We start from the raw sequence: 26724 nt of genomic DNA on the forward strand, positions 1-26724 counted from the left end.
TTGCAAAAATGTATAAATACAAGTCATGTCTCTTCTTTGTTTACATGCCACAAGTTGAAATTGTGTATGTAACTTCACACAGACAGCAGGTCTATATCAGTCTCATATTAACACGTCATGTTTAAGGATTCATTCTGGCTAAACTTTCATAATAATACATGTTTTCTGGTGATTTTTTTTTTAAAGAGGAAGTCATTTTTAAAGTCACAGTCACTTTTGCTTTGGTGATCAAAGGACTAATTCTCAAAACTGTTTAAAAAAAAGGTAATTTTATTAATATTAAATATATATGTTTATGTATACAGACTCATACAGTATAGAAAATCTTAATTTTCCCTCTTATATCCTAAACAAATCAATGTTAAACATGACTGAAATACAACCGTGTCTTTGGTTATAGATAGTATTTTGTAATATAACAATTTTCTATCCATACAGAGGAGGCATATTTTAAATGTAAATTGAAATTAATAAGGCGTCTTTGAGTAAACTTCGAGATTTGAGTACCTAATTGCCGGGCCGAGTGTCCTGGTTTTCGGTAACCAAAATATGGTCACCCTAGTGTAATGACCACGGACTTAATTAACCTCGAATCTGTGGTGGCATCACGGAATCGCCAAAAATTCCCTGATGTGCTCACAGAAGGCATCAGCCGTGGTCCTTGCACGGATTCACTGGTTCAACACCAGCGCTGCATCGGACCACGTAAAAAGAGTGACTCCGACTCAGTTATACTTTCACTGGAGTACCTGACCCCACCCCTACCCTAAACCTACCCAGTTCTGAACAATAATGATGAGGAGAAATTTCCCAGTATCGCGTCGGCATATTGATGCTAAGGGTTTCCGTGCGTGGAGCACAGCTGATGCCTGTCACTGACTTACATTGGTATCACTTCTGTGAACCCATCACGGAATTTTCGGCGATTCCATGATCCCACCACAGATTCAGGGTTAATTAAGTCCTTGGTCATTACACGGAATTCTGTGAGATCATGTTGGTGAGAAGATATGAGGTTTATCGGTTTGCATAAATGCTATGCTAACAAAACGCTGCGTGTACACTGTAAAACCTGACAAGTTAGGTTAACTCAAATCGTTTGAGGAAACTGATTGCCTTAAAATTTTAAGTTGTTAAAACTAACAGTTATGAGTGCTCTGAACTTATTTCAGTTGAGTTCACTAAATAAGATGCCTGACAAGCAGAGGTGGGTAGTCCAGGGGTCAGAAAGTAAAGGTCCTGCCATATTTGTGTTCCACCCATGAACTCAGCAGCTGATTTCACCAGAGGAGGAACCAAGACATTCCTTTCAAGTCACAAGCAAGTCTCTGAGTCAAATCCCAAGTAAGTCCTCAAAGAGTTAAAGTTAATGAGATAATTAAGTGACTAATTAAATGATGATTGAGCATTAGTGATGAACACCTGATATTAACAATCAACATCACTGAAGAAAAGAGAAACACAAGAACTACAACTGACTTCAGCCACAGCTTTGGATGAAATTAACTGGAGAGAAAAAACAAAAAAACATTGCCACCATAATTGTGGTCAGTGTAGCTGGGCTCTTGAGCCTTTCAGTAATTCAAAGAAATTTGCCTCTAAACAATTTCATTATTGTTTCACAGCAAACATTTGTGCAATGCTGAATCAAACCTTGAAGTAGCAGATTAGTTTATTCTTTCAGATTATAATTTATGATGACTGAACATTCTTGGTTTAAATCTCTCTGGTTTATTAAACACACTTAACTGTTATAGAACCGAAAAAAAAAATGATGTTATAGAACCATAATGCTTTGATCTTGAGAAGAGGGAAAAGAAAAAAAAAAGGATCAGGCTTTTAGACATGAACATTTATCATATCATCCTCAACAGTGGTGACAATAATTATTCATATTGCATTGCATGATGGGAGTTTTTCATGCATTGCAGTATAAAGCATTTTGTTGATTGTCACCATTGTTGAGATTCATATGCTCGTTCTTGATGTCTGTGTGTGTCTAAATATTACTGGAGTTCAAATTTTTATATGTATTACAGAGATTTAAAGTTAACTCACTGTAAGTATTATACAAACACTTTTTTACATGCTGTAGCTTCACAGAATTGACTATGCAAAACCTGAACATATAAATGAAATAAAGGAAAAAAAAAGATTATTTCAGAAATAATCAAACCAGCTCATGGTGTCTATCAGATCATTGTAAAGCACTGATCTCTCTGCTTTATAACACCACATGCATTGCTACAGAGAGAGATCTAACACAGGAGTCACGGGTCAAGAGCCCGACTAAAGCAAACACTGATCTACATGATGGTGGCATCATTTTAACCAAAACATCAGCATCTGATCCTCTGTGATTCTCAATAACAGCAGGTGTTCATCACTAATACACAATCATCATTTAATTAGTCACTTAATTATCTCATTAACTTTAACTCTTTGAGGACTTGGGATTTGACTCGAAGACTTGCTTGTGTCTTGAAAGGAATGTCTTGGTTCCTCCTCTGGTGAAATCAGCTGCTGAGTTCATGGGTGGAACAAAAATATGGCAGGACTTTTACTCTTTGGCCCCTGGACTACCCACCTCTGCTTGCTGGTCGAGCTAAACAAGGTGCAGGAAAAAAAATGCAGAAATATGTGCTACATGGTTAAAAGGGCTTGGTACATTAATATACACACTCATATAGTAAACACATGTAAAATAAATAAATAAATCATTTAAAGTTGTTATGCTCAGTGTTTCATGATGTTTCATAATTTTATAACTGGGCAGTGCTTTTGTTGAAGAGGGAAATGATGGTGTTATTTAGACTGGATAAAAGTGGCTGAAAGTGATGAATGTGGACTGGACTGGACAGAGGGCAGTATTCCTTCCACTGACTTCAGGCTCAATTCTGCACCAGGGTGTAACTTCAGGGTTTCATGGACATAAATAAAGAGAGCGAGAGAGAAACCTATATACTGTGCTCTGATCCTCTATCTTTAAGAAAATTTAGGAGATTTCAAACATCACTTCACTAAAATGAAACAAGCCTTGATATGGATCTCCGTATGAAAGTAGAGCAACCTGATATTCTCAACACAAGATTCGAAGCCTCGGTGTCAGGAGTAACATCACTAGTGAATAATGTGCACATGTTCTGAATCCTGTTGGATTCTTGCCTATAATGTGAAGTGTTCTATCCAAATTACGACGTCCTATTCTTCATGATCGTCTCCTCTTCTCTGTGTCTTCCCTTATTTTCCACAATGCCAACTTTATTCTTAATGGAGTATTTCTATCTTTAATTTCCTGGTCCTACTGTTGTTGTCACTCTGTTATATTCTTCTCCCATACAATGCTCTTCATCTTGAAAGACAAATGTCTTTGAAGATCAAATGTCAGTTTTCTGAAAGTATGATATATGACACAATTGCAGTTATGGTTTAAGGTTAAGCGTTTGTATTGATCAGAATTTATACCAGAAAATACAAAACACGAGTGAATTCTTAGTTTTACTGCTGTTTATTTAATCAGAACTCTCAACAACACATTTTACATTCAAAACATTTTGTTTAATCAACATTTACGTGCCATAAAACTGTTGCCATTATTTTCTCTTAAACTTAGCTTATATGTACATAATAATGCTAAAATATGATGTGTATAATACAGCTAGACGTGCATTTCTCACGTGTGCATGCAAATCACATACAAAAGTACATACCAACAAAACAATATCAACAAAAACATTTCTTACAAAAGTGGTTCAGTTTGTTTAGTTTTCACAGTACAAAGCAGATTTACAAAGAATAATACAAATACCTTAATCAGTCAAAAGCAACAGTGGAAATGAAAAAAACTCTGATGAAGACACTTCATGTCATTGTAAATATATGTTAACATTGTAGATATATGTTAAACAACACCTCTCAATTTTATGTCAAGTGCATGATACAGTATTGTTCTACAAAACGCTCGTTTCAAAACCCTGGACTTCATATAAAACGTATAAAAGTGATAAAACAGAAGGAATTTAAAAAATACTTTTTAATAAGTGCAACATTAAACTGTTCCTGCTCATCAAGGTAGTGCTATAAGAAAACAACAGATAAAATAAGCTGTATTTCAGAAATATATATCAGTGCAAGAAAGAGTTTCATACAGATTTGTAGCTCTGCATTTGATGTATCAAAATGAACTTTTATAAAATTTATTAATGTTTAATAAAAACATACTATTTTTTCTGCAGTCATACATGAAGCATGTTTTTCTTAAGATGTGCCTTTAGCCCTGTTGTGTCTTATATATATATATATATATATATATGCCCTCACCATTAGCTCCTGATGTTTTCAAAAGCTAGAAAAACACCTGCTCAATCACAGCAATTTCAGGAGTGACTCGCGCAACAATTTAAAAGATTCACTCACGTAATTAATGCATTTGTCACTTCTGCAACTTGGCCACTTGTACATGAACATTGGTCCTCCACATAACAAACAAAACTTGTCTTTAAATTGTGAATGGATTGTATAGCGAAAGTGAGCAAAGAGCGCCCCCTTTATAGCATGACTGACTGAGCTCATTAATGCAAAATAAAAGACCCCCCCCCCCTCCAAATAAGTAATTAAGTCCAGATCCAGTCAACACAGCCAAACGTTCATATGTATAGTTAATTACATATATTGACAGAATCATCTTTTAGCATTGAAGGCAAACTTACAGTGATGTTGCTACATGACTCTGTAAAATTCATTACACTTTGACCCCTCGGTGCGAAACACGTCCTGCTTTTAGGAATTGGTGTGTTTCTGGATGGTAAGCGCAACCAGAGTAGAAACCAGCAGAGATGCATACACAACCAGTCCAGCACTCATAATCCAATAGATTACAGCTGTAAAACGGGAAGAACGCACAATTTTTTAAAATGTTTTTTAAACTCACTGCTTAAAAATGTATAACGCTCTCAATGCATCCAGTTTTACTTACGAACTTGCTCCGTATCATCAGTTTTGTCTTTATCTGTGCTGTCCAGTTTTTTCTTTGATTCTGTGGAGGATATTGAGAGTTAGTCACAAAGCATCAATTTGCTGTTAAAATCATGATGAATAAACCTCAGCTGTGCACTTTATTTTCCACATATCTATTGATCTTCTCTCACCTGTGACTGTCACTGTGATCAAGACGCTTCCTTCCGAGTCCAGAGCTCTGTATGTTCCTGTGTCATTGGCTGTAAATGGATTAATGATCAGGTTTCCATCTCTGATGTTCAGTCGTTCGCTCTGACCTCCATCAGTTCTGCTCCAGACCTTCATCCACTCTGTGCTTCTTCTGCTCTGATGCTGCACTTTATCAGCGTTAGACAACAGAACGTCCAACTTCAGCTCCTCACCGATCTTCACAGAAATCTCATCTGAGGAGAAACAAAGACATTAATCATTATAATGGTGTCAATCGATCAATGCCAGAAAAGCACACTGATCTGAATATTAAGCCAGTTCTGTTCAGAGTCTCTGCTGGTTACATACAATATCACACGGTTACTAAAGGAAAACTAGAAAACACATGTTTTTGGTTTGATCAGTTTTGAATTTACCATGAATATGAAGTTGGTACGTCCTGATTTGTCGCTCCAGCTCTGCCTGATCATTAATGTAATAGACTCGCAGAAAGTATTTCCCAGCATCACTGAAGCTCAGATTCTTGATGACGACGTCACAGTTTCTTTGTTTAAATACTCGTCCACTGCATTCTTCAGTCGGACACACAGGGATGTTTTTTGACCGACTTTTTAAACTAATATCAGAAATCTCTCTGGCCTTGTATTCACATATCAGTACGGTGTTGCCTCCCTTTTGTCCTGACACAGATACAGTGGTGGTTCCTGCAAATACAGAAACATTCAATACAAAGTATTAATACTCAAAAGAAAAAAAAAGTGCCATCATAAAATATTCTAGTTATTTTAGTCAGCTTTTCTTTTGCTCAAGATGTTTCACCACATCTTCAAGTGATTCAACAACTGAACTGATGGCAGAGTTTCAGAAATGCCTAAAGATTCAAGTTTAAGGTTGCTGGTTTGGACCATGATCTATTATTTGGGAAAATTAAAGTATGCAGTGTCCAAAAACACTACTGTATGAGATTGCGTGTATATTCCAGCTGATTATTCTTACTTTTGTCAGAGTTCAGAAATGTTCATCTTATAAGTCAGTTTGTGTCTTATTGGTCTTTCTGAACTCACAAATAAACCTCATTCATGACAATACAAAGCTACAGCAGATGTGTCAGTGCAGTTATAGTGAATTCCTGAAAATCCCTGACCAAACAATGTTTAATAATAGACGGACTGTAAAGATAAGTCGTGTCAGTGTGATAATGTAATGTGCTGAGGAAATTCTAGCATCAATACACAAGCATCCAGTCAAATGATTTGGCTGTGTGATGCAACAGAGAAACTATTGACTAGAATAACTCTGAGTGAATTAAATTAAATGCAAATTTAAAATAATAATAATAAACCAATGATACTGACCGCTATGATTTGCAAAGCACAGCAGCAGAAGAAGATTTAAGTAGTTTAACCTGATGAGAATACAGACGACAGATACAGACACACATCACAAATAGTTTAATACAGCGATAAAATACTTGCAATCAAATAATATATAACTGACTGCTGTTACAGGTCTAGTCTGTTCTGTTTTCAATCATGGTTTTCAGTTCTGCTCTCTGTGACCTAGTTTCTCTGTAATAAGTTAATTCGTTTCCATCTTTGTTCATTAATTACCTCATTAGTTCCCTTTGTCCGAGTCATATTCATATTGTATCACAGTGTATTGATGTTCTGTGATTTTCTGAGTTTTGTCATTATTTACTGATTTCACTTGATTTCCTTTCGTCGTGTGATTGTTTACACACTGTGACAACTTTCACTTTCAATTTTATTTAAAGGTCCAACACATTTGGATCTTGAACATGGTAAAAATAATAAGAAACATCAAACTATAATCTGAATATTTGGTTTAATCAATTGTTTCAGTGTAATAGCCTACTTAAAATGATCCATCAAACTCAATTGACACAAATAAAAGTTTATTTTTTTCCTGCAAAAATAAAAATAAAAATCCTCTCGTCAGAGTATTCAATGTAGGAAAGTCTATTAATTATATTAATAGCCATGCTAATTAAGATCATAATCACCGTTATCATCATAATCATCTTTCATCGTAAACATACTCACTTCTGCGTCACGCGCAGTTCAACATAAACACCACTAGTATAATAAAAACACTGGATTAATATTTTAAATCATGAACACTTACATGCTAAAGGTTCTGCATGGGTCTTTTGTTCTGGCGTTAAAAGTTAGTAAACACCTGCACGTTTTGCGAAATTAAAGTAAAACTTCGCATTAACTTCGTATAAACTTGCTGCGTATGATGTGATGACATGATATGAAGAAATATCACTATTCCGCCCCTTTTTCATTGGCTGTTGAGGTTGTCACTCAAATTGGTAGCTCATGTCTATGACTTCTCTCCTTTAAACCTTTTTATTTGTTTCATCTTGTAGCCTAATCTTAACTCCTAGTTTTAATTCCATTAAGGAATTAGCAAGCGCATAACCATATAACTTTAAATACAATAAACATTTTAAACACTTGACACAGTTTCTCTTTACCGCTTAACTAAACATTTATCATTCACTATGGATATCCATAATTCCACAACACCACCCACATGAAAAAATACTATAGTCATTTATAGTAAATACTACAGTGTTTTTGAACCATACTATAGTAAAGTGTATCATACTATATAGTATTTACAACATTTTGTTAATGAATGCTATCAGCTTACTGTAGTATTAACTATAGTGAACTGATAAACTGTAATAAATAGTAGTATACTTCAGTTTTACTACAGTAAACTGTAGTGTATTGTAGTATAATATACCCTATAGTTGTAGAAAACTTAATACAGTATGGGTAATTTGTTTAAATTACTATAGTTGTTATGTTACCACAGCAACTATAGAATTACCACAACAAATTAATTCAAGTACTTTACTATAGTATGGTTCAAAAACTGTAAATTACTGTAGTATTTTTCATGTACTCTCAATATGCAGACATTCAGTCTTTTCCTTCCTTGAACTATAAATTCAGTTTGACGATTGGTTTTATTACTTATGTTCACAAGTCTGTGACGTCCAAGTCAGTCTTTAGGCTTTATTCTATTTTTTAGCCATAGTTCTTTCTGCTGGTTACTTAATAGTGTATGAGGCAAAATCAAATTGCCCTTCGGAGGGTGACATATAGGCTACAATTTGGAACCCAAGGACAGTCCGTCACATGAGGAGAAACAACAACAACAACAACAACAACAACGTGCTGGATATTTCGAGCTGAGTTGCAGTAGTTCCTCTTTATGTTAACATTATTAGTAGAAGCTGTAGCAGTAGCCCTAAGAAAAGAATCCCTAATACCGTAATAGAAAAGCACTGTAAAAATAACTGTAAATGAAAAAGGAATATTTTATAATAAGTCGGCCTATATTATTCAGTTTTACAAGAGGAAAGCTTTTGTCTTAACTTCTTCACTTGCAAGTGTTAAAAGCTGTTATTCTGGTTTCAGTGAAAATGATGCGTAACTGGCTGCTATCAGTGTGCATCACATTAATGGATGCATTCATTGTAAATGTTTATTTGTTTCCTTGTATAGTTTTACACAAAACAAACAAAACTATAGGTATAATAACGCAAAATTATATGAATCAATCTCATGCATGTCTTTTGGGCATCAAATGTTTAACAAGTAAAACACACACAAAACACACACTCAAGACCCACAGAAATTTAATTCTTACAAAACTACAATCAAAACAATGTCAACAAAAATATTTCAATTTGTTTAGCTTTTCTCAATACAGTCTTTCAAATCAGATTCACAAAGAATAATGCAAACGCTCTATTAAACAGACAAAAGCACCAGTGGAAAGGAGAAACTCTCCAGTAGATGATGATGACACTATGAGGCTTAAGACTCTTGCGAAGGCCATATTAAATATACAGCAATATATAAAGAGAAAATGCTACAAAACATACATGCACGCACAGTCTTCATTCTCAGTTTGGCATAGATATGCATAATATATTTTTTTTACTGTGAATACTTTCTTTTTTTAAGAAACAATAGTTGATGAATTCATAAGAAACGATAACTCCTAGTTGATGTGCTGGTGCACGGGTGCAGTGCAAATGCTCACATGTTTTGTAAATCAAACATATGCTGCAGAAATATTTTGACAGAATCCTGTTGGTTCTGAAGGCATACTAAAAGTAACCAGTGGCTTCTCTGGGTTCAGGGCCCTCTTGCAATTTGGGTCCCTTAGTATGAAACTCTGTTGTTCAGAAACTACTTCTTGATGACAGGAAGCATAATCCAAGCCAGAACCAGCAGAACTATAGTCAATCCAACAATCGTAACCCAAAACCAAACAACTAGAAGGGGAAGGTGGGAAGAGAACACATTTTAATGTTTTTTTTCTTTTTAAACCTCACTGTTTAAAGATTTTGTGAAGCTCTCAATGCCTCTTGATTTACTTACTGTGTTGTCTTGTGTTATCAGTTTCGTCATCATCTGTGTTGTAGTGTTTTCCCTTTGATTCTGTGTCTGATTCTGTCGAGGATATCGAAAGGTCAGTCTCACAGTTTACCATCACTTTGCTGTTCAAATCATGATGAATAAACCTCAGCTGTCCACTTAATATTTCTAAATATGTGAGTTCCTCTCACCTGTGACTGTTACTGTAATCAAGATTTCTCCTTCATGGTCCAGAACTCTGTATGTTCCTGCATCATTGGCTGTAAACTCTTTAATGGTCAGAGACCCATCAGTGTCGGTCAGCAGGTCACTCTGAGCTCCGCTGCTTCGGCTCCAAACCTCCCTCCAACTCGTTCTGTTTTTGGTGCAGTGCACTACTTGATTAGCATTGGAAAGAACATCCAACTTGTGCTCCTCACCTGTTTTCACAGAGATCTCGTCTGAGGAGAAACAGCATAAGCATATATTTAAGAGAGAACAAATATAATCATTTATCAGTGGATACAATCAGACATTGGAAAACCCATATTTGAGACGATTAATCTTTGTTTCCCATTCATTGTCTCTGCTGGTTACATGCAATATCACACAATTATTAAAGGAAATCCAGAAAGCAGATACTCATAGTTTGATTAGTTTTTAATTTACCATGAATATGAAGTTGGTACGTCCTGATTTGTTGCTTCAGCTCTGTCTGATCATTATTGTAATAGACTTTCATAATGTATTTCCCAGCATCACTGAAGCTCAGATCCCTGAAGACGACGTCACAGTTTCTTTGTTTAAATACTCGTCCACTACATTCTTCAGTCGGACACACAGGGATGTTTTTTGACCGACTGTATAAACTAATATCAGAAATCTTTTTGACCTCAAATTCACATGGCAGTGTGATGTTTTCTCCTTTTTTTCCTGACACCGGTATAGTTCTGGTTCCTACAGGCGGGGTTCCTGCAAATACAGATTCATTCAATACAAAGAATCAATACTGAAAAATGCATGTGGTGTTTCTCTCTATTCACTGTAATCAGTTTCATCATAAAATATTCTAGGAGAGTTATCTCAGTCGACTGGATTCACTTTTGCTAAAGACGTTTCACTATCCAGGTGTCTTCAGCAATTGTGAACTGATAGCGTTTCTTCAATATTTAACATCAGAAATGCCTGTAAAGTTTAAGGTTCGAGTCATGGGCTATTTCTCATGAAAATGAAATTATGCAATATGCAGAAACACTACAGTATGAAAATGTGTCTAATGTGTCCCTGTTGATTATTTCCACTTTCATCAGTTCAGAACCGTTCATCTCATGAGTCAGTTTTGAGTCTTGTTGGTCTTTCAGAGTCACAAACAGGCCTCATTCATGACAAACAAAGCTAAAGCTAAAGCAGATGCAGTGCAGCTGAAGTGAATTCAGCAACATCCCAGACCAAACAATATTTATTAATAGATTAATTAATAACTGCATAGATAGTCATTGATGTCAGTGTGTGATGATTTAATATGCTGAGAAAATTCTACCATCAATCCATAAATATCAACACAATATCTTAACTTACCAGAAGAGAAACAATTGACTAGAATAACTCCTGCAACTAAAAGTCAAAAGGTTATACCATTTATAAGAAAACAAATGACACTGACCGCTCTGATAGATGAAGCAAAACAGCAGCAGAAGAAGATTCAAGCATCTGAACCTGATGAGAAAACAGACAGCTGTTATGAGACAAATACAGACACACATCACAAAGAGATTAATACAGCAATAAAATACTTTTCTGAGTGATACATAACAGTTTCGATTTTATTTAAGGATTTATCACATGTGGGTCTTATATGAAACATCAAACTATAATCTGAATCTTTGGTTTTATGCATTTTATAGATGTTCAGTGTAATCATCATCCATCTCAACATGATCCGTCAAACACAAATGTTTAATGAACACAAACAGTTATAGAAATTCAGTAACCTGCTACCAAGAAATCATTTGATTATAATGAGTAAACAGTGTAGAAAAATTCAATAATTACATTAATAAAAAATATCAACTTAATCTTTGTTCATCAGCATAATGACATTTACTTAGCATCATTAGCAGGTTAGCAGGCAACGCTTTCCACAAACAAACAAATAAAACTACTCGTATAATGACACAAAAACACACAAGCTTTATTTGAAAGGATAGAAACTTACATTGTAAAAGTTCTGCATGAGTTTTACATTCTGGCTGTCTAAAATTGATAAACTACATGTTTAGCGAGATTTAAGTAAAACAAAACCAAAGTATAATTCACAGCTGAGAGCTTCAGAGAGTTTCAGAGACAAAATGGTTGGAGTCTCAATGATGAGGAGAATTGGTCTTTATTGCCCTCTGCTGGTTATCAAAGCTGATTGAGTTGTATGTGGTCTATTAGCTGCACAGATCATATGACTGATAAAACAGTGTGTGTGTGTGTGTGTGTTTGTGTGTGTGTTTAGATTTGAGAGTCCAGACATAGTCCAGATACAGACAGGTAATAAGAGCTAATAATAAGAGGGCAAAGTCCATCAAATGTGGATCAAATTGAGTATCAAATACGACTGAGTGTCATGCTTAGCACAGCTGAAGTTCATTTTGAACAAGATCTGATGATTTGATTGTTGAGCTCTGATTGTGTCTGAATCTGATGCAGCTTCACAAAGAGACTATTTGAAAGTAAATGTTTCTGCAGATGTAAACTATTTAAACATCCTCTTCATGTTTCATCTTAATATTATCAATAAAGCATTATTTTCTGAACATAGGAAAATATATATATAATTCATACAAAATACAAATCAATAAAACAATAACAACAAAAATGTGTCTTGTAGTTGCAGTTTTTCCACAACGTTTCAAAGCAGATTTACAAAGAATAATGCAAATTCACTATTAAACATACAAAAGTAACATATAAACATTATTTAAACATATAGTTATACAGAAAACTATATATATATATATATATATATATATATATATATATGAGGATGAGGATGAGGAGACCCTCACAATGTAAAGCGCTTTGAGTGTCTAGAAAAGCGCTATATAAATGTAAGGAATTATTATTATATACATGCACACTGTCTTTCTTTGCATATTTACCATTTATGTTATGAATACAATTTCTTTCTTTTTCTTTTTTTCTTTTTATGAAACAACTATTAATGGATTTAGCAGAAACAGTCATTCTTAGCTGATCAGTTAGGATTGGTCATTTTAATTGCCAGTCCAGATCTTAAGTCTGCTTTACATAAATAAATGCAGATAAGTTAACAAACAGAGGTAGAGGTCCAGCCCAGATGTGCATACACACTGAAAATTAAAAATATATTGCAGAAATATGTTGACAGCATCTTCTGCAGATCTGTTGGCTCTGAAGGCAAATTTACAAGTAACATGACTTTTGTACAGATTTTATAGTTAAAGTTATTTTCCTTCAGTCAGTGCTGTGGTGCTCAGTCAGATCTGACAGACTGCACAAATAAATCCTGTACTGTATGATGAGCACAGACCAATTTTGTTTTGTTTTGTTTTAGACTCTGATCCCATCCAGTTCTGAGGGTTTCACGTGTGTGTGAAATTTAGAGCCAATTCTTGAACACATATTGTTTATAACCATTTATAATGTTATTAAATGTGTGATGTTTACAGTGTTATAAATATGTTCAAGTCGTGTGGTGAATTCCAGCCGTAACCAGTGACGTCACTGCAGTGTGTCCTGTACACCTGTAGTTTAATCAGGGTCCGCCGGGCCCTCAGCAGACGTCAGTACGGGCCCTCAATGCTTCTGGTCTCCTGTACTCAGTCCCTCTTTTCCTCCTCAAGTGACACCCTGCGGGTGAAGTCTGTGCAGACGCTCGAGTAACGTGACAGCGGTCACAATCAGAACCAGCAGAACCAGAGTCAGCACAATCCAGTAGCCTACAGGCGGAAGGGAAAAGTAGGGAGAGAGCACTTATTTTATTTTTCAAATTTCTTCCAATCTTTTAATTAACTGTTTAAGATTTTTGTAAAGCTCTCAGTGCCTCCTGTTTTACTCACTACGATATTTAGTGGCATCAGTTTTGTCTTTATCAGTGTCGTCCAGTTTTTCCTTTGTTTCTTTACAGAATATTGAAATGTTAGTCATACAGTTTAGTATTAATTTGTTGTTTAAACATAATATTTCTAAACATCCACTGAGTTTCTCTCACCTGTGACTGTCACTGTGATCAAAGGTTCTTCATCAGAGTCCAGAACTCTGTATGATCCTGCGTCTCTGACGATGAAATTACTAATGATCAGGTTTCCATCACTAATGGTCATTCGTTCACACTGACCTCCATCAGTTCTGCTCCAGACCTTCATCCACTCTGTGCTTCTTCTGCTCTGATGCTGCACTTTATCAGCGTTTGACAGCAGAACATCCAACTTCCCAGCCAGCACACTTATGTGGGGCCCAGATGGGTGGCTCCTGGGCTATCTAACTGGGCCCCAGACAGTTTTGTCCGCGGTTTCCATGAGGGCCCCACGTGGGTCAGCCCAGATGAAACAATGAAATTAACTCTGCTCAGTATGCATACTACAGAGTGCTAAAAATAAGACTGAAGCAGCACTGCAGTTCATTAGATAATTAAGTGATTAATCTAGTACTGATTGAGCATTAGTGACGAACACCTGCTAAAGAAAAAAGAGACGAGCAGAAACACAACAACTACTATTGACTTCCAGCCACAGCCTGCAAAACAACTGCAAATAAAAGACATTAAATCTCTGAAGATCTCAGCAGAGGATTAAACAACTCCACAAACAGCATTACTAGCATCATTATTACTAACCAGACTGACCTTATTTCTGTCAGATTGTCTGGAGAAGCCCTTACTGAGAAATACAGAGGTTCAGATGTTGATGTTTTATTGAAAGTAAGAGTTTGGTTTGAAGTCACCATTATGGTGAATAACATTTGCTTTAATAGAGCTCTTGACTCTTATGTTACTCTATATGTTGTTTTCTTTGCACAATGTGTTTAGAAAACATGTTGTGTGCAATGACAATTAGACTCAAAGGTTATCAGCTGATAATGGTTGTTCATTGGTGGTCATATAGATTTTAACGTTATGAAGCAGTCTTTCTCATAGAGCTCAATGAAATTCTTAATTTGGGTTTATAACTGTCAACTCTTTCAGACACACAGACATCAAGAATCAGTGTACGAGTCTCAACAACGGTGACGCAATTCATGCTGTAATGCAATTTTGTGTGCTGCACCCAGAATGCATTGCAGCATGAATCATGTCACCGTTGTTGAGATTCATACACTGATTCTTGATGTCTGTGTGTTTGTGAGGCAGGAGCTCAAAGCATTTTGTGAAAAATATATTTGAATGTTCTTCTGCACTGTTAAATGTATACAGCAACATATCAAGTGTCATTATTGTGACTTCATTATCACATCATCCGTGCCATTAGAAATCAGTCTCTAGAATTACTTGACGATTATATAGTCGTCATCATCACAGTTTTTCTTGTTTGTCTTGCCATAACAAACACAGTTAAAGCAGCCAGAGAAAACTAAAGTGAAAACTCTAAGGGCCAACCACCCAACTAAAACAAACGCTATTCTCCATAATGGTGACAAATATGCTTTTCAATAAAACCAACATCTGTACCTCTGTAATTCTCAAAAACTTTTGTAGAAGTCTGACAGAAATAACGTCAGTCTGGTTAGTAATAATGATGCTAGTAATGCTGTTTGTGGAGTTGTTTAATCCTCCTCTGCTGAGATCTTCAGAGATTTAATGTCTTTTATTTGCAGTTGTTTTGCAGGCTGTGGCTGGAAGTCAATAGTAGTTGTTGTGTTTCTGCTCGTCTCTTTTTTCTTTAGCAGGTGTTCGTCACTAATGCTCAATCAGTATTAGATTAATCACTTGATTATCTAATGAACTGCAGTGCTGCTTCAGTCTGATTTTTAGCACTCTGTAGTATGCATACTGAGCAGAGTTCATTTCATTGTTTCATCTGGGCTGACCCATGTGGGGCCCTCATGGAAACAGAGGACAAAACTGGCTGGGCCCCAGTTAGATAGCCCAGGTGCCACCCATCTGGGCCCCACATAAGTGTGCTGGCTGGGTTCAGCTCCTCACCTGTTTTCACAGAAACCTCATCTGAGGAGAAACACAGACATTAATCATTATTATAATGGTGTCAATCGATCAAGGCCATAAGCACATATTTAGTATCGGGGGACCAAATTTAATAATTTAGGTAAAATTTCATTTGATTCTACTAAGGAGGAACATTTCTTAACATAAAACTGCAAACACTTAATTTGTAATAGTAAAGTTACTAAAAACATGACTTTAACTCAAATCGTTGCAGTTTATCATCAGCTATAGCACACATGCATGCGGTAAAACACTTAACAAAGAGATCATCACTGTATCAGCAGCTCTACAGTTACTGTCTTTAAATAAAGCAGCAGAACATCAGTGTTTGTGGCTCATCATTGACTGAAGCACAGGCTCTACTCTCCACCACAATGGTGACCCACAAAACTACATTAAACTAACAGAGCTCACTTGTGCAAAATAATACAGTTCAGTTAAATATTTACTCTCCTTATAGATAACACCTGCGGTTAACAAGCAGAATCACTAAATGAAAGAGAAACAAGAACTACAACTGACTTCAGCCACAGCCTTAGATGAACTCAACTGAAATACAAGACATCATTAAATCTCTCAAGATCTGATTAAACAACTCCACAAACAGCATTACCAGCTTCACACATTACAATTTGACTTTATTTCTGTCATATGTCTATAAAAATTATTTGAGAATTAACAGAAGTTTAGTTGTTTTATTGAAAACGTTTAGTTTGACCTCACCATTGTGCCGGTCAGGGTTTGCTTTAGTTTAGTTATGCTAAATACAAGGTATATAACTTCTTCAGTTTGTACACTATTACATTGGAATCTAAATTAAACATTTAAATAAATTTGTAATCCCACAATTCCCCCTTTGAGAGTTCTAATAACTCTCACAAAATACAAATTTAGACACTTAAAAGTTTATTCTTGTAACTTGTGATTGTTACAGGCACATAGCACTTGTTCTGTGTTGATTGTCTGTAATTGCATGCTGACACAGAAACAAAACATGCAATTATGGTCCGTGAAGTTCTTAATAGTCTTTTCTGGTTGGAACTGTCATTTCTCGTGATGGGCGTGAGTCATTTGTTGCATGAAACACTTGATACTAACAGGTTTCCGAACCATGAAGAATTATCTTCAGCCATCTGGTGTAATTTTGCTGAAAGATCAAGAATGTCTTGATCATGTTGCTGGATGACTGAAGTTCTCGTATGTGATTCTCTGCGTTGTGTATTTTTTGTTCTGTCTTCCGTGACAGTTGGCTCGGTAGTGGGTCTTGTTGTTGGCTTCATGCGCAGGTGAGGGGTTTGGCGCGTATGGGTCTCAGGACAGCCATCAAGTGCACTCTCAGAAATAAAGGTACAGAAGCTGTCACTGGGGCTGTACCCTTTCAAAAAGGTACATGCTTGTACCTAAAGGGTCCATTTTGGTACTTTAAAAGTACATATTAGCAGAGGCGGACAATCCAGGGTCAGAAAGTAAAGTCCTGCCATATTTTTGTTCCACCCATGAACTCTGCAGCTGATTTCACCAGAGGAGGAACCAAGTCATTCCTTTCAAGTCACAAGCAAGTCTCAAGTCAAATCCCAAGTCCTCAAAGAGTTAAAGTTAATGAGATAATTAAGTGTCTAATTAAATGATGATTGTGCATTAGTGATGAACACCTGCTGTTATTGACAATTACAGAGGATCAGATATTAATGTTTTAATGGTTAAAATGATGCCACCATCACAGAGATCAGTGTGTGCTTTAGTTGGGCTCTTGGCCTTTGACTCCTGTGTTAGATCTCTCTTTGCAGCATTACATGTGTTGCTGTAAAGTAAAGAGATCAGGGCTGCACAATGAGAAACCATGCTTTTACAGCTGTACTGATTGTTTGTTTTTTTTCTTCTTTGTGTTATATGTTTAGGTTTTGAAAAAACAACCTTGTGAAATAGCGTGGAAGGAACTTGTTGTTCTAATAGTTATGATGAATTCATTTGAAATCGACTGTATTTAATGCATATAAACACTTAAACTCTTCTGGTATTTAGACGCACGCAGACATAATGAACCAGTATATGAATCTCAACAATGGTGACAACCAACAAAATTCTTCATGCATGCTGGGTAAGACCATAGTAAAAACTCCCATCATGCACTGCAGTATGAATTATTATTGTCACCACCCTTGAGTATCATATGATAAGTGTTCATGTCTAAAAGCCTGAGCTGATGCATTTCTTCCTCTTAATATGTAATCACTACAGTAGCATTTGTTTGGTAGGACATTTTTTTCCTGACATTCAGTAATAGCTGAATATCACTCAATAAACCAAAGCGAGACACCTTCATGATGCTCATTCAAATGATCTAAAAGCAGAAAGCGTAAGCTAACCTGCTACATCAAGTTCTTGATTCAGCAATGCACAAATGTTTGCTGTGAAACAATATTGCACTTGCTTAAAAGCAAATTACTTTGATTTACTAAAAGGGTCAAGAGCCCAACTAAAGCAAACACTGATCTCCATGATGGTGGCAGCATTTTAACCAATAAAACATCAACATCTGATCCTCTGTAATTCTCAATAACAGCAGGTGTTCATCACTAATGCACAATCATCATTTAATTAGACACTTAATTATCTCATTAACTTTCATTAACTCTTTGAGGACTTGGGATTTGACTTGAGACTTGCTTGTGACTTGAAAGGAATGACTTGGTTCCTCCTCTGGTGAAATCAGCTGCAGAGTTCATGGGTGGAACAAAAATATGGCAGGACTTTTACTTTCTGACCCCTGGATTGTCCACCTCTGCTAATATGTACTTTTAAAGTACCAAAATGGACCCTTTAGGTACAAACATGTACCTTTTTGAAAGGGTACAGCCCCAGTGACAGCTTCTGTACCTTTATTTCTGAGAGTGTGGTATCTGCACAGAGGAAGAAAGAAAACAAAAGACAGCAGTATTTGTTCTAAAGACTACAAACATTAGGGTTGTATCCTCTGTTCAATCTGCGTCTGCTATTGTTGTTCCTTCTTTCCCTATTTCTTAATTCCTGTGACACCTAAAGAACAGTGAGGTGAGGGTGGACTAGTGGATGGGGAAAGCCTATGAGGGTGTGTTCACCACAGGGTTGGCCCCCGAAGCCTGTTGCATCCGGTTCTTCCCTGGGGCTCCTCACTGGTCCATGTGTCCTGTCCTATCCCTGTAGGTGGTGTGCAAACTTTAGTGTGTGACATCTCCATCCTCTAATGGAACATCAGTCATAACAAACATCATAACCCAGAGAGGATAGGTGAGTGACTGGAGTGTGCTGTAGTATAGCTTTGAAGGCTGTGAGTGTACTTAACTAGCATTCTCTCAATGGAAGGAAGTGACAGTAACCTTCCTGTAGTTTTATTTACAAAGAATCTTTCAGCTTTGTTGTACATTACTGGGGAATTAAGCACTCACAGCCCTAACAGTTAACACCTGAGCAAACTGCTCCAACAGTTCGGTGAAGCGGGGAGGGGCTGCTTCAGAGTACCAAGTAGACTGAGTAGGAGCTGAGTAAAGCTGTTAATTTCTCCTAATGTCTTTTGCTTTTCCTACACTCTTTCATCCAGTGTCCAGGTTTACCACAGTAATGACAACTGCTCTCCTTCTTAGGACATTTACGTTTCTGTCGGTTCTCTGTGTTAACCTTAAAGGACGCTGCTGCAATCTTTACCCTGGCTTTAACATCAGAGTCTCTTTCCCAAGTAGCTAACCTGTCCAAGCTGTTTTGCAAGCTTCCAGTGGACCATGTTAGATCTAAGAACGGCAAAGCTGATCTGTATTCTGATAAAAGGCCATCAAACCATGTTCGAACTAGTGGTCCTTTGTCATCAAGCACACTTTCAGAATCATCCACTATTCCACTGTAAGTTACAGCTGACTGACAAAACCTTTCAGTGTATTCACTCACAGTTTCTTCTTTCCTTTGCACACAGTTAGTGATTCTGGACCAGTCTATTTTGGGTCCCATGATATTCTTTAGAATTTTCAAAACACCTTCTCTCAAATCACCTTTACTGGCATGTTGTAGTTCAGAAGTAACAGCAGACTCAAAACTGTTGAATTCAGATTCAGTTAGAATTTGTGACATCAGCTGTGTGACTTCTGCTAACGACATGTCGAGAAGCATTTTGTTGATTGTCACCATTGTTGAGATTCATATGCTCGTTCTTGATGTCTGTGTGTGTCTAAATATTACTGGAGTTCAAATTTTTATATGTATTACAGAGATTTAAAGTTAACTCACTGTAAGTATTATACAAACACTTTTTTACATGCTGTAGCTTCACAGAATTGACTATGCAAAACCTGAACATATAAATGAAATAAAGGAAAAAAAGATTATTTCAGAAATAATCAAACCAGCTCATGGTGTCTATCAGATCATTGTAAAGCACTGATCTCTCTGCTTTATAACACCACATGCATTGCTACAGAGACAGATCTAACACAAGAGTCACGGGTCAAGAGCCCAACTAAAGCAAACACTGATCTCCGTGATGGAGATCAACATCTGATCCTCTGTAATTCTCAATAACAGCAGGTGTTCATCACTAATACTCAATCATCATTTAATTAGTCACTTAATTATCTCATTAACTTTAACTCTTTGAGGACTTGGGATTTGACCAAGACTTGCTTGTGTCTTGAAAGGAATGTCTTGGTTCCTCCTCTGGTGAAATCAGCTGCTGAGTTCATGGGTGGAAAAAAAATATGGCAGGACTTTTACTCTTTGGCCCCTGGACTACCCACCTCTGCCTGCTGGTCGAGCTAAACAAGGTGCAGGAAAAAAATGCAGAAATATGTGCTACATGGTTAAAAGGGCTTGGTACATTAATATACACACTCATATAGTAAACACATGTAAAATAAATAAATAAATCATTTAAAGTTGTTATGCTCAGTGTTTCATGATGTTTCATAATTTTATAACTGGGCAGTGCTTTTGTTGAAGAGGGAAATGATGGTGTTATTTAGACTGGATAAAAGTGGCTGAAAGTGATGAATGTGGACTGGACTGGACAGAGGGCAGTATTCCTTCCGCTGACTTCAGGCTCGATTCTGCACCAGGTACACCATGAAACTTCAGGGTTTCATGGACATAAATAAAGAGAGCGAGAGAGAAACCTATATACTGTGCTCTGATCCTCTATCTTTAAGAAAATTTAGGAGATTTCAAACATCACTTCACTAAAATGAAACAAGCCTCGATATGGAGCTCCGTATGAAAGTAGAGCAACCTGATATTCTCAACACAAGATTCAAGCTCGGTGTCAGGAGTAACATCACTAGTGAATAATGTGCACATGTTCTGAATCCTGTTGGATTCTTGCCTATAATGTGAAGTGTTCTATCCAAATTACGACGTCCCTATTCTTCATGATCGTCTCTCTCTTCTCTGTGTCTTCCCTTATTTTCCACAATGCCAACTTTATTCTTAATGGAGTATTTCTATCTTTAATTTCCTGGTCCTACTGTTGTTGTCACTCTGTTATATTCTTCTCCCATACAATGCTCTTCATCTTGAAAGACAAATGTCTTTGAAGATCAAATGTCAGTTTTCTGAAAGTATGATATATGACACAATTGCAGTTATGGTTTAAGGTTAAGCGTTTGTATTGATCAGAATTTATACCAGAAAATACAAAACACGAGTGAATTCTTAGTTTTACTGCTGTTTATTTAATCAGAACTCTCAACAACACATTTTACATTCAAAACATTTTGTTTAATCAACATTTATGTGCCATAAAACTGTTGCCATTATTTTCTCTTAAACTTAGCTTATATGCACATAATAATGCTAAAATATGATGTGTATAATACAGCTAGACGTGCATTTCTCATGTGCGCATGCAAATCACATACAAAAGTACATACCAACAAAACAATATCAACAAAAACATTTCTTACAAAAGTGGTTCAGTTTGTTTAGTTTTTCACAGTACAAAGCAGATTTACAAAGAATAATACAAATACCTTAATCAGTCAAAAGCAACAGTGGAAATGAAAAAAACTCTGATGAAGACACTTCATGTCATTGTAAATATATGTTAACATTGTAGATATATGTTAAACAACACCTCTCAATTTTATGTCAAGTGCATGATACAGTATTGTTCTACAAAACGCTCGTTTCAAAACCCTGGACTTCATATAAACGTATAAAAGTGATAAAACAGAAGGAATTTAAAAATACTTTTAATAAGTGCAACATTAAACTGTTCCTGCTCATCAAGGTAGTGCTATAAGAAAACAACAGATAAAATAAGCTGTATTTCAGAAATATAATATCAGTGCAAGAAAGAGTTTCATACAGATTTGTAGCTCTGCATTTGATGTATCAAAATGAACTTTTATAAAATTTATTAATGTTTAATAAAACATACTATTTTTCTGCAGTCATACATGAAGCATGTTTTTCTTAAGATGTGCCTTTAGCCCTGTTGTGTCTTATATATATATATATATATATATATGCCTCACCATTAGCTCCTGATGTTTTCAAAAGCTAGAAAAACACCTGCTCAATCACAGCAATTTCAGGAGTGACTCCGCAACAATTTAAAAGATTCACTCACGTAATTAATGCATTTGTCACTTCTGCAACTTGGCCACTTGTACATGAACATTGGTCCTCCACATAACAAACAAAACTTGTCTTTAAATTGTGAATGGATTGTATAGCGAAAGTGAGCAAAGAGCGCCCCCTTTATAGCATGACTGACTGAGCTCATTAATGCAAAATAAAAGACCCCCCCCCAAAGAAGTAATTAAGTCCAGATCCAGTCAACACAGTCAAACGTTCATATGTATAGTTAATTACATATATTGACAGAATCATCTTTTAGCATTGAAGGCAAACTTACAGTGATGTTGCTACATGACTCTGTAAAATTCATTACACTTTGACCTCGGTGCGAAACACGTCCTGCTTTTAGGAATTGGTGTGTTTCTGGATGGTAAGCGCAACCAGAGTAGAAACCAGCAGAGATGCATACACAACCAGTCCAGCACTCATAATCCAATAGATTACAGCTGTAAAACGGAAGAACGCACAATTTTTAAAATGTTTTTAAACTCACTGCTTAAAAATGTATAACGCCTCAATGCATCCAGTTTTACTTACGAACTTGTTCCGTATCATCAGTTTTGTCTTTATCTGTGCTGTCCAGTTTTTCTTTGATTCTGTGGAGGATATTGAGAGGTTAGTCACAAAGCATCAATTTGCTGTTAAAATCATGATGAATAAACCTCAGCTGTGCACTTTATTTTCCACATATCTATTGATCTTCTCTCACCTGTGACTGTCACTGTGATCAAGACGCCTTCCTTCGAGTCCAGAGCTCTGTATGTTCCTGTGTCATTGGCTGTAAATGGATTAATGATCAGGTTTCCATCTCTGATGTTCATTCGCTCGCTCTGACCTCCATCAGTTCTGCTCCAGACCTTCATCCACTCTGTGCTTCTTCTGCTCTGATGCTGAACTTTATCAGCATTTGACAACAGAACCCAACTTCAGCTCCTCACCGATCTTCACAGAAATCTCATCTGAGGAGAAACAAAGACATTAATCATTATAATGGTGTCAATCGATCAATGCCAGAAAAGCACACTGATCTGAATATTAAGCCAGTTCTGTTCAGAGTCTCTGCTGGTTACATACAATATCACACGGTTACTAAAGGAAAACTAGAAAACACATGTTTTGGTTTGATCAGTTTTGAATTTACCATGAATATGAAGTTGGTACGTCCTGATTTGTCGCCCAGCTCTGCCTGATCATTAATGTAATAGACTCGAGAAAGTATTTCCCAGCATCACTGAAGCTCAGATTCTTGATGACGACGTCACAGTTTCTTTGTTTAAATACTGTCCACTGCATTCTTCAGTCGGACACACAGGGATGTTTTTTGACCGACTTTTTAAACTAATATCAGAAATCTCTGGCCTTGTATTCACATATCAGTACGGTGTTGCCTCCTTTGTCCTGACACAGATACAGTGGAGGTTCCTGCAAATACAGAAACATTCAATACAAAGTATTAATACTCAAAAGAAAAAAGTGCCATCATAAAATATTCTAGTTATTTTAGTCAGCTTTTCTTTTGCTCAAGATGTTTCACCACATCTTCAAGTGATTCAACAACTGAACTGATGGCAGAGTTTCAGAAATGCCTAAAGATTCAAGTTTAAGGTTGCTGGTTTGGACCATGATCTATTATTTGGGAAAATTAAAGTATGCAGTGTCCAAAACACTACTGTATGAGATTGCGTGTATATTCCAGCTGATTATTCTTACTTTTGTCAGAGTTCAGAAATGTTCATCTTATAAGTCAGTTTGTGTCTTATTGGTCTTTCTGAACTCACAAATAAACCTCATTCATGACAATACAAAGCTACAGCAGATGTGTCAGTGCAGTTATAGTGAATTCCTGAAAATCCCTGACCAAACAATGTTTAATAATAGACGGACTGTAAAGATAAGTCGTGTCAGTGTGATAATGTAATGTGCTGAGGAAATTCTAGCATCAATACACAAGCATCCAGTCAAATGATTTGGCTGTGTGATGCAACAGAGAAACTATTGACTAGAATAACTCTGAGTGAATTAAATTAAATGCAAATTTAAAATAATAATAATAAACCAATGATACTGACCGCTATGATTTAAGCAGCAGCAGAAGAAGATTTAAGTAGTTTAACCTGATGAGAATACAGACGACAGATACAGACACACATCACAAATAGTTTAATACAGCGATAAAATACTTGCAATCAAATAATATATAACTGACTGCTGTTACAGGTCTAGTCTGTTCTGTTTTCAATCATGGTTTTCAGTTCTGCTCTCTGTGACCTAGTTTCTCTGTAATAAGTTAATTCGTTTCCATCTTTGTTCATTAATTACCTCATTAGTTCCCTTTGTCCGAGTCATATTCATATTGTATCACAGTGTATTGATGTTCTGTGATTTTCTGAGTTTTGTCATTATTTACTGATTTCACTTGATTTCCTTTCGTCGTGTGATTGTTTACAAACTGTGACAACTTTCACTTTCAATTTTATTTAAAGGTCCAACACATTTGGATCTTGAACATGGTAAAAAATAATAAGAAACATCAAACTATAATCTGAATATTTGGTTTAATCAATTGTTTCAGTGTAATAGCCTACTTAAAATGATCCATCAAACTCAATTGACACAAATAAAAAGTTTATTTTTTTTTCCTGCAAAAAATAAAAAATAAAAATCCTCTCGTCAGAGTATTCAATGTAGGAAAGTCTATTAATTATATTAATAGCCATGCTAATTAAGATCATAATCACCGTTATCATCATAATCATCTTTCATCGTAAACATACTCACTTCTGCGTCACGCGCAGTTCAACATAAACACCACTAGTATAATAAAAACACTGGATTAATATTTTAAATCATGAACACTTACATGCTAAAGGTTCTGCATGGGTCTTTTGTTCTGGCGTTAAAAGTTAGTAAACACCTGCACGTTTTGCGAAATTAAAGTAAAACTTCGCATTAACTTCAGTATAAACTTGCTGCGTATGATGTGATGACATGATATGAAGAAATATCACTATTCCGCCCCTTTTTTTCATTGGCTGTTGAGGTTGTCACTCAAATTGGTAGCTCATGTCTATGACTTCTCTCCTTTAAACCTTTTTATTTGTTTCATCTTGTAGCTAATCTTAACTCCTAGTTTTAATTCCATTAAGGAATTAGCAAGCGATAACCATATAACTTTAAATACAATAAACATTTTAAACACTTGACACAGTTTCTCTTTACCGCTTAACTAAACATTTATCATTCACTATGGATATCCATAATTCCACAACACCACCCACATGAAAAAATACTATAGTCATTTATAGTAAATACTACAGTGTTTTTGAACCATACTATAGTAAAGTGTATCATACTATATAGTATTTACAACATTTTGTTAATGAATGCTATCAGCTTACTGTAGTATTAACTATAGTGAACTGATAAACTGTAATAAATAGTAGTATACTTCAGTTTTTACTACAGTAAACTGTAGTGTATTGTAGTATAATATACCCTATAGTTGTAGAAAACTTAATACAGTATGGGTAATTTGTTTAAATTACTATAGTTGTTATGTTACCACAGCAACTATAGAATTACCACAACAAATTAATTCAAGTACTTTACTATAGTATGGTTCAAAACTGTAAATTACTGTAGTATTTTTCATGTACTCTCAATATGCAGACATTCAGTCTTTTCCCTTCCTTGAACTATAAATTCAGTTTGACGATTGGTTTTATTACTTATGTTCACAAGTCTGTGACGTCCAAGTCAGTCTTTAGGCTTTATTCTATTTTTTTAGCCATAGTTCTTTCTGCTGGTTACTTAATAGTGTATGAGGCAAAATCAAATTGCCCTTCGGAGGGTGACATATAGGCTACAATTTGGAACCCAAGGACAGTCCGTCACCGCGAGGAGAAACAACAACAACAACAACAACAACAACGTGCTGGATATTTCGAGCTGAGTTGCAGTAGTTCCTCTTTATGTTAACATTATTAGTAGAAGCTGTAGCAGTAGCCCTAAGAAAAGAATCCTAATACCGTAATAGAAAAGCACTGTAAAATAACTGTAAATGAAAAGGAATATTTTATAATAAGTCGGCCTATATTATTCAGTTTTACAATAGGAAAGCTTTTGTCTTAACTTCTTCACTTGCAAGAGTTAAAAGCTGTTATTCTGGTTTCAGTGAAAATGATGCGTAACTGGCTGATATCAGTGTGCATCACATTAATGGATGCATTCATTGTAAATGTTTATTTGTTTCCTTGTATAGTTTTACACAAAACAAACAAAACTATAGGTATAATAACACAAAATTAAATGAATCAATCTCATGCATGTCTTTTGGGCATCAAATGTTTAACAGGTAAAACACAC

The 26724-nt window shown here is 35.9% G+C and overlaps 2 protein-coding genes across 2 annotated transcripts; both read right to left on the bottom strand.

Annotated features, from left to right (window-relative positions):
• Nucleotides 1-3507: 3507 nt before the first annotated feature.
• Nucleotides 3508-7448, bottom strand: LOC131525806 (uncharacterized). The gene is made up of 6 exons (XM_058753764.1): nucleotides 7312-7448; nucleotides 6522-6571; nucleotides 5583-5870; nucleotides 5148-5399; nucleotides 4976-5035; nucleotides 3508-4880 (listed from the first exon to the last, which is right to left on the bottom strand). Coding segments are annotated over exons 1-6 (753 nt in total). The 5' UTR covers nucleotides 7314-7448; the 3' UTR covers nucleotides 3508-4779.
• A 1956-nt stretch (nucleotides 7449-9404) lies between these two features.
• Nucleotides 9405-11874, bottom strand: LOC131525196 (uncharacterized). The gene is made up of 6 exons (XM_058752562.1): nucleotides 11788-11874; nucleotides 11236-11288; nucleotides 10242-10544; nucleotides 9785-10033; nucleotides 9597-9668; nucleotides 9405-9490 (listed from the first exon to the last, which is right to left on the bottom strand). Coding segments are annotated over exons 1-6 (765 nt in total). The 5' UTR covers nucleotides 11790-11874.
• Between the last annotated feature and the right edge of the window lie 14850 nt (nucleotides 11875-26724).

This window comes from Onychostoma macrolepis, chromosome 19, assembly GCF_012432095.1.
Source record: "Onychostoma macrolepis isolate SWU-2019 chromosome 19, ASM1243209v1, whole genome shotgun sequence".
Taxonomy (NCBI): Eukaryota; Metazoa; Chordata; class Actinopteri; order Cypriniformes; family Cyprinidae; genus Onychostoma; species Onychostoma macrolepis.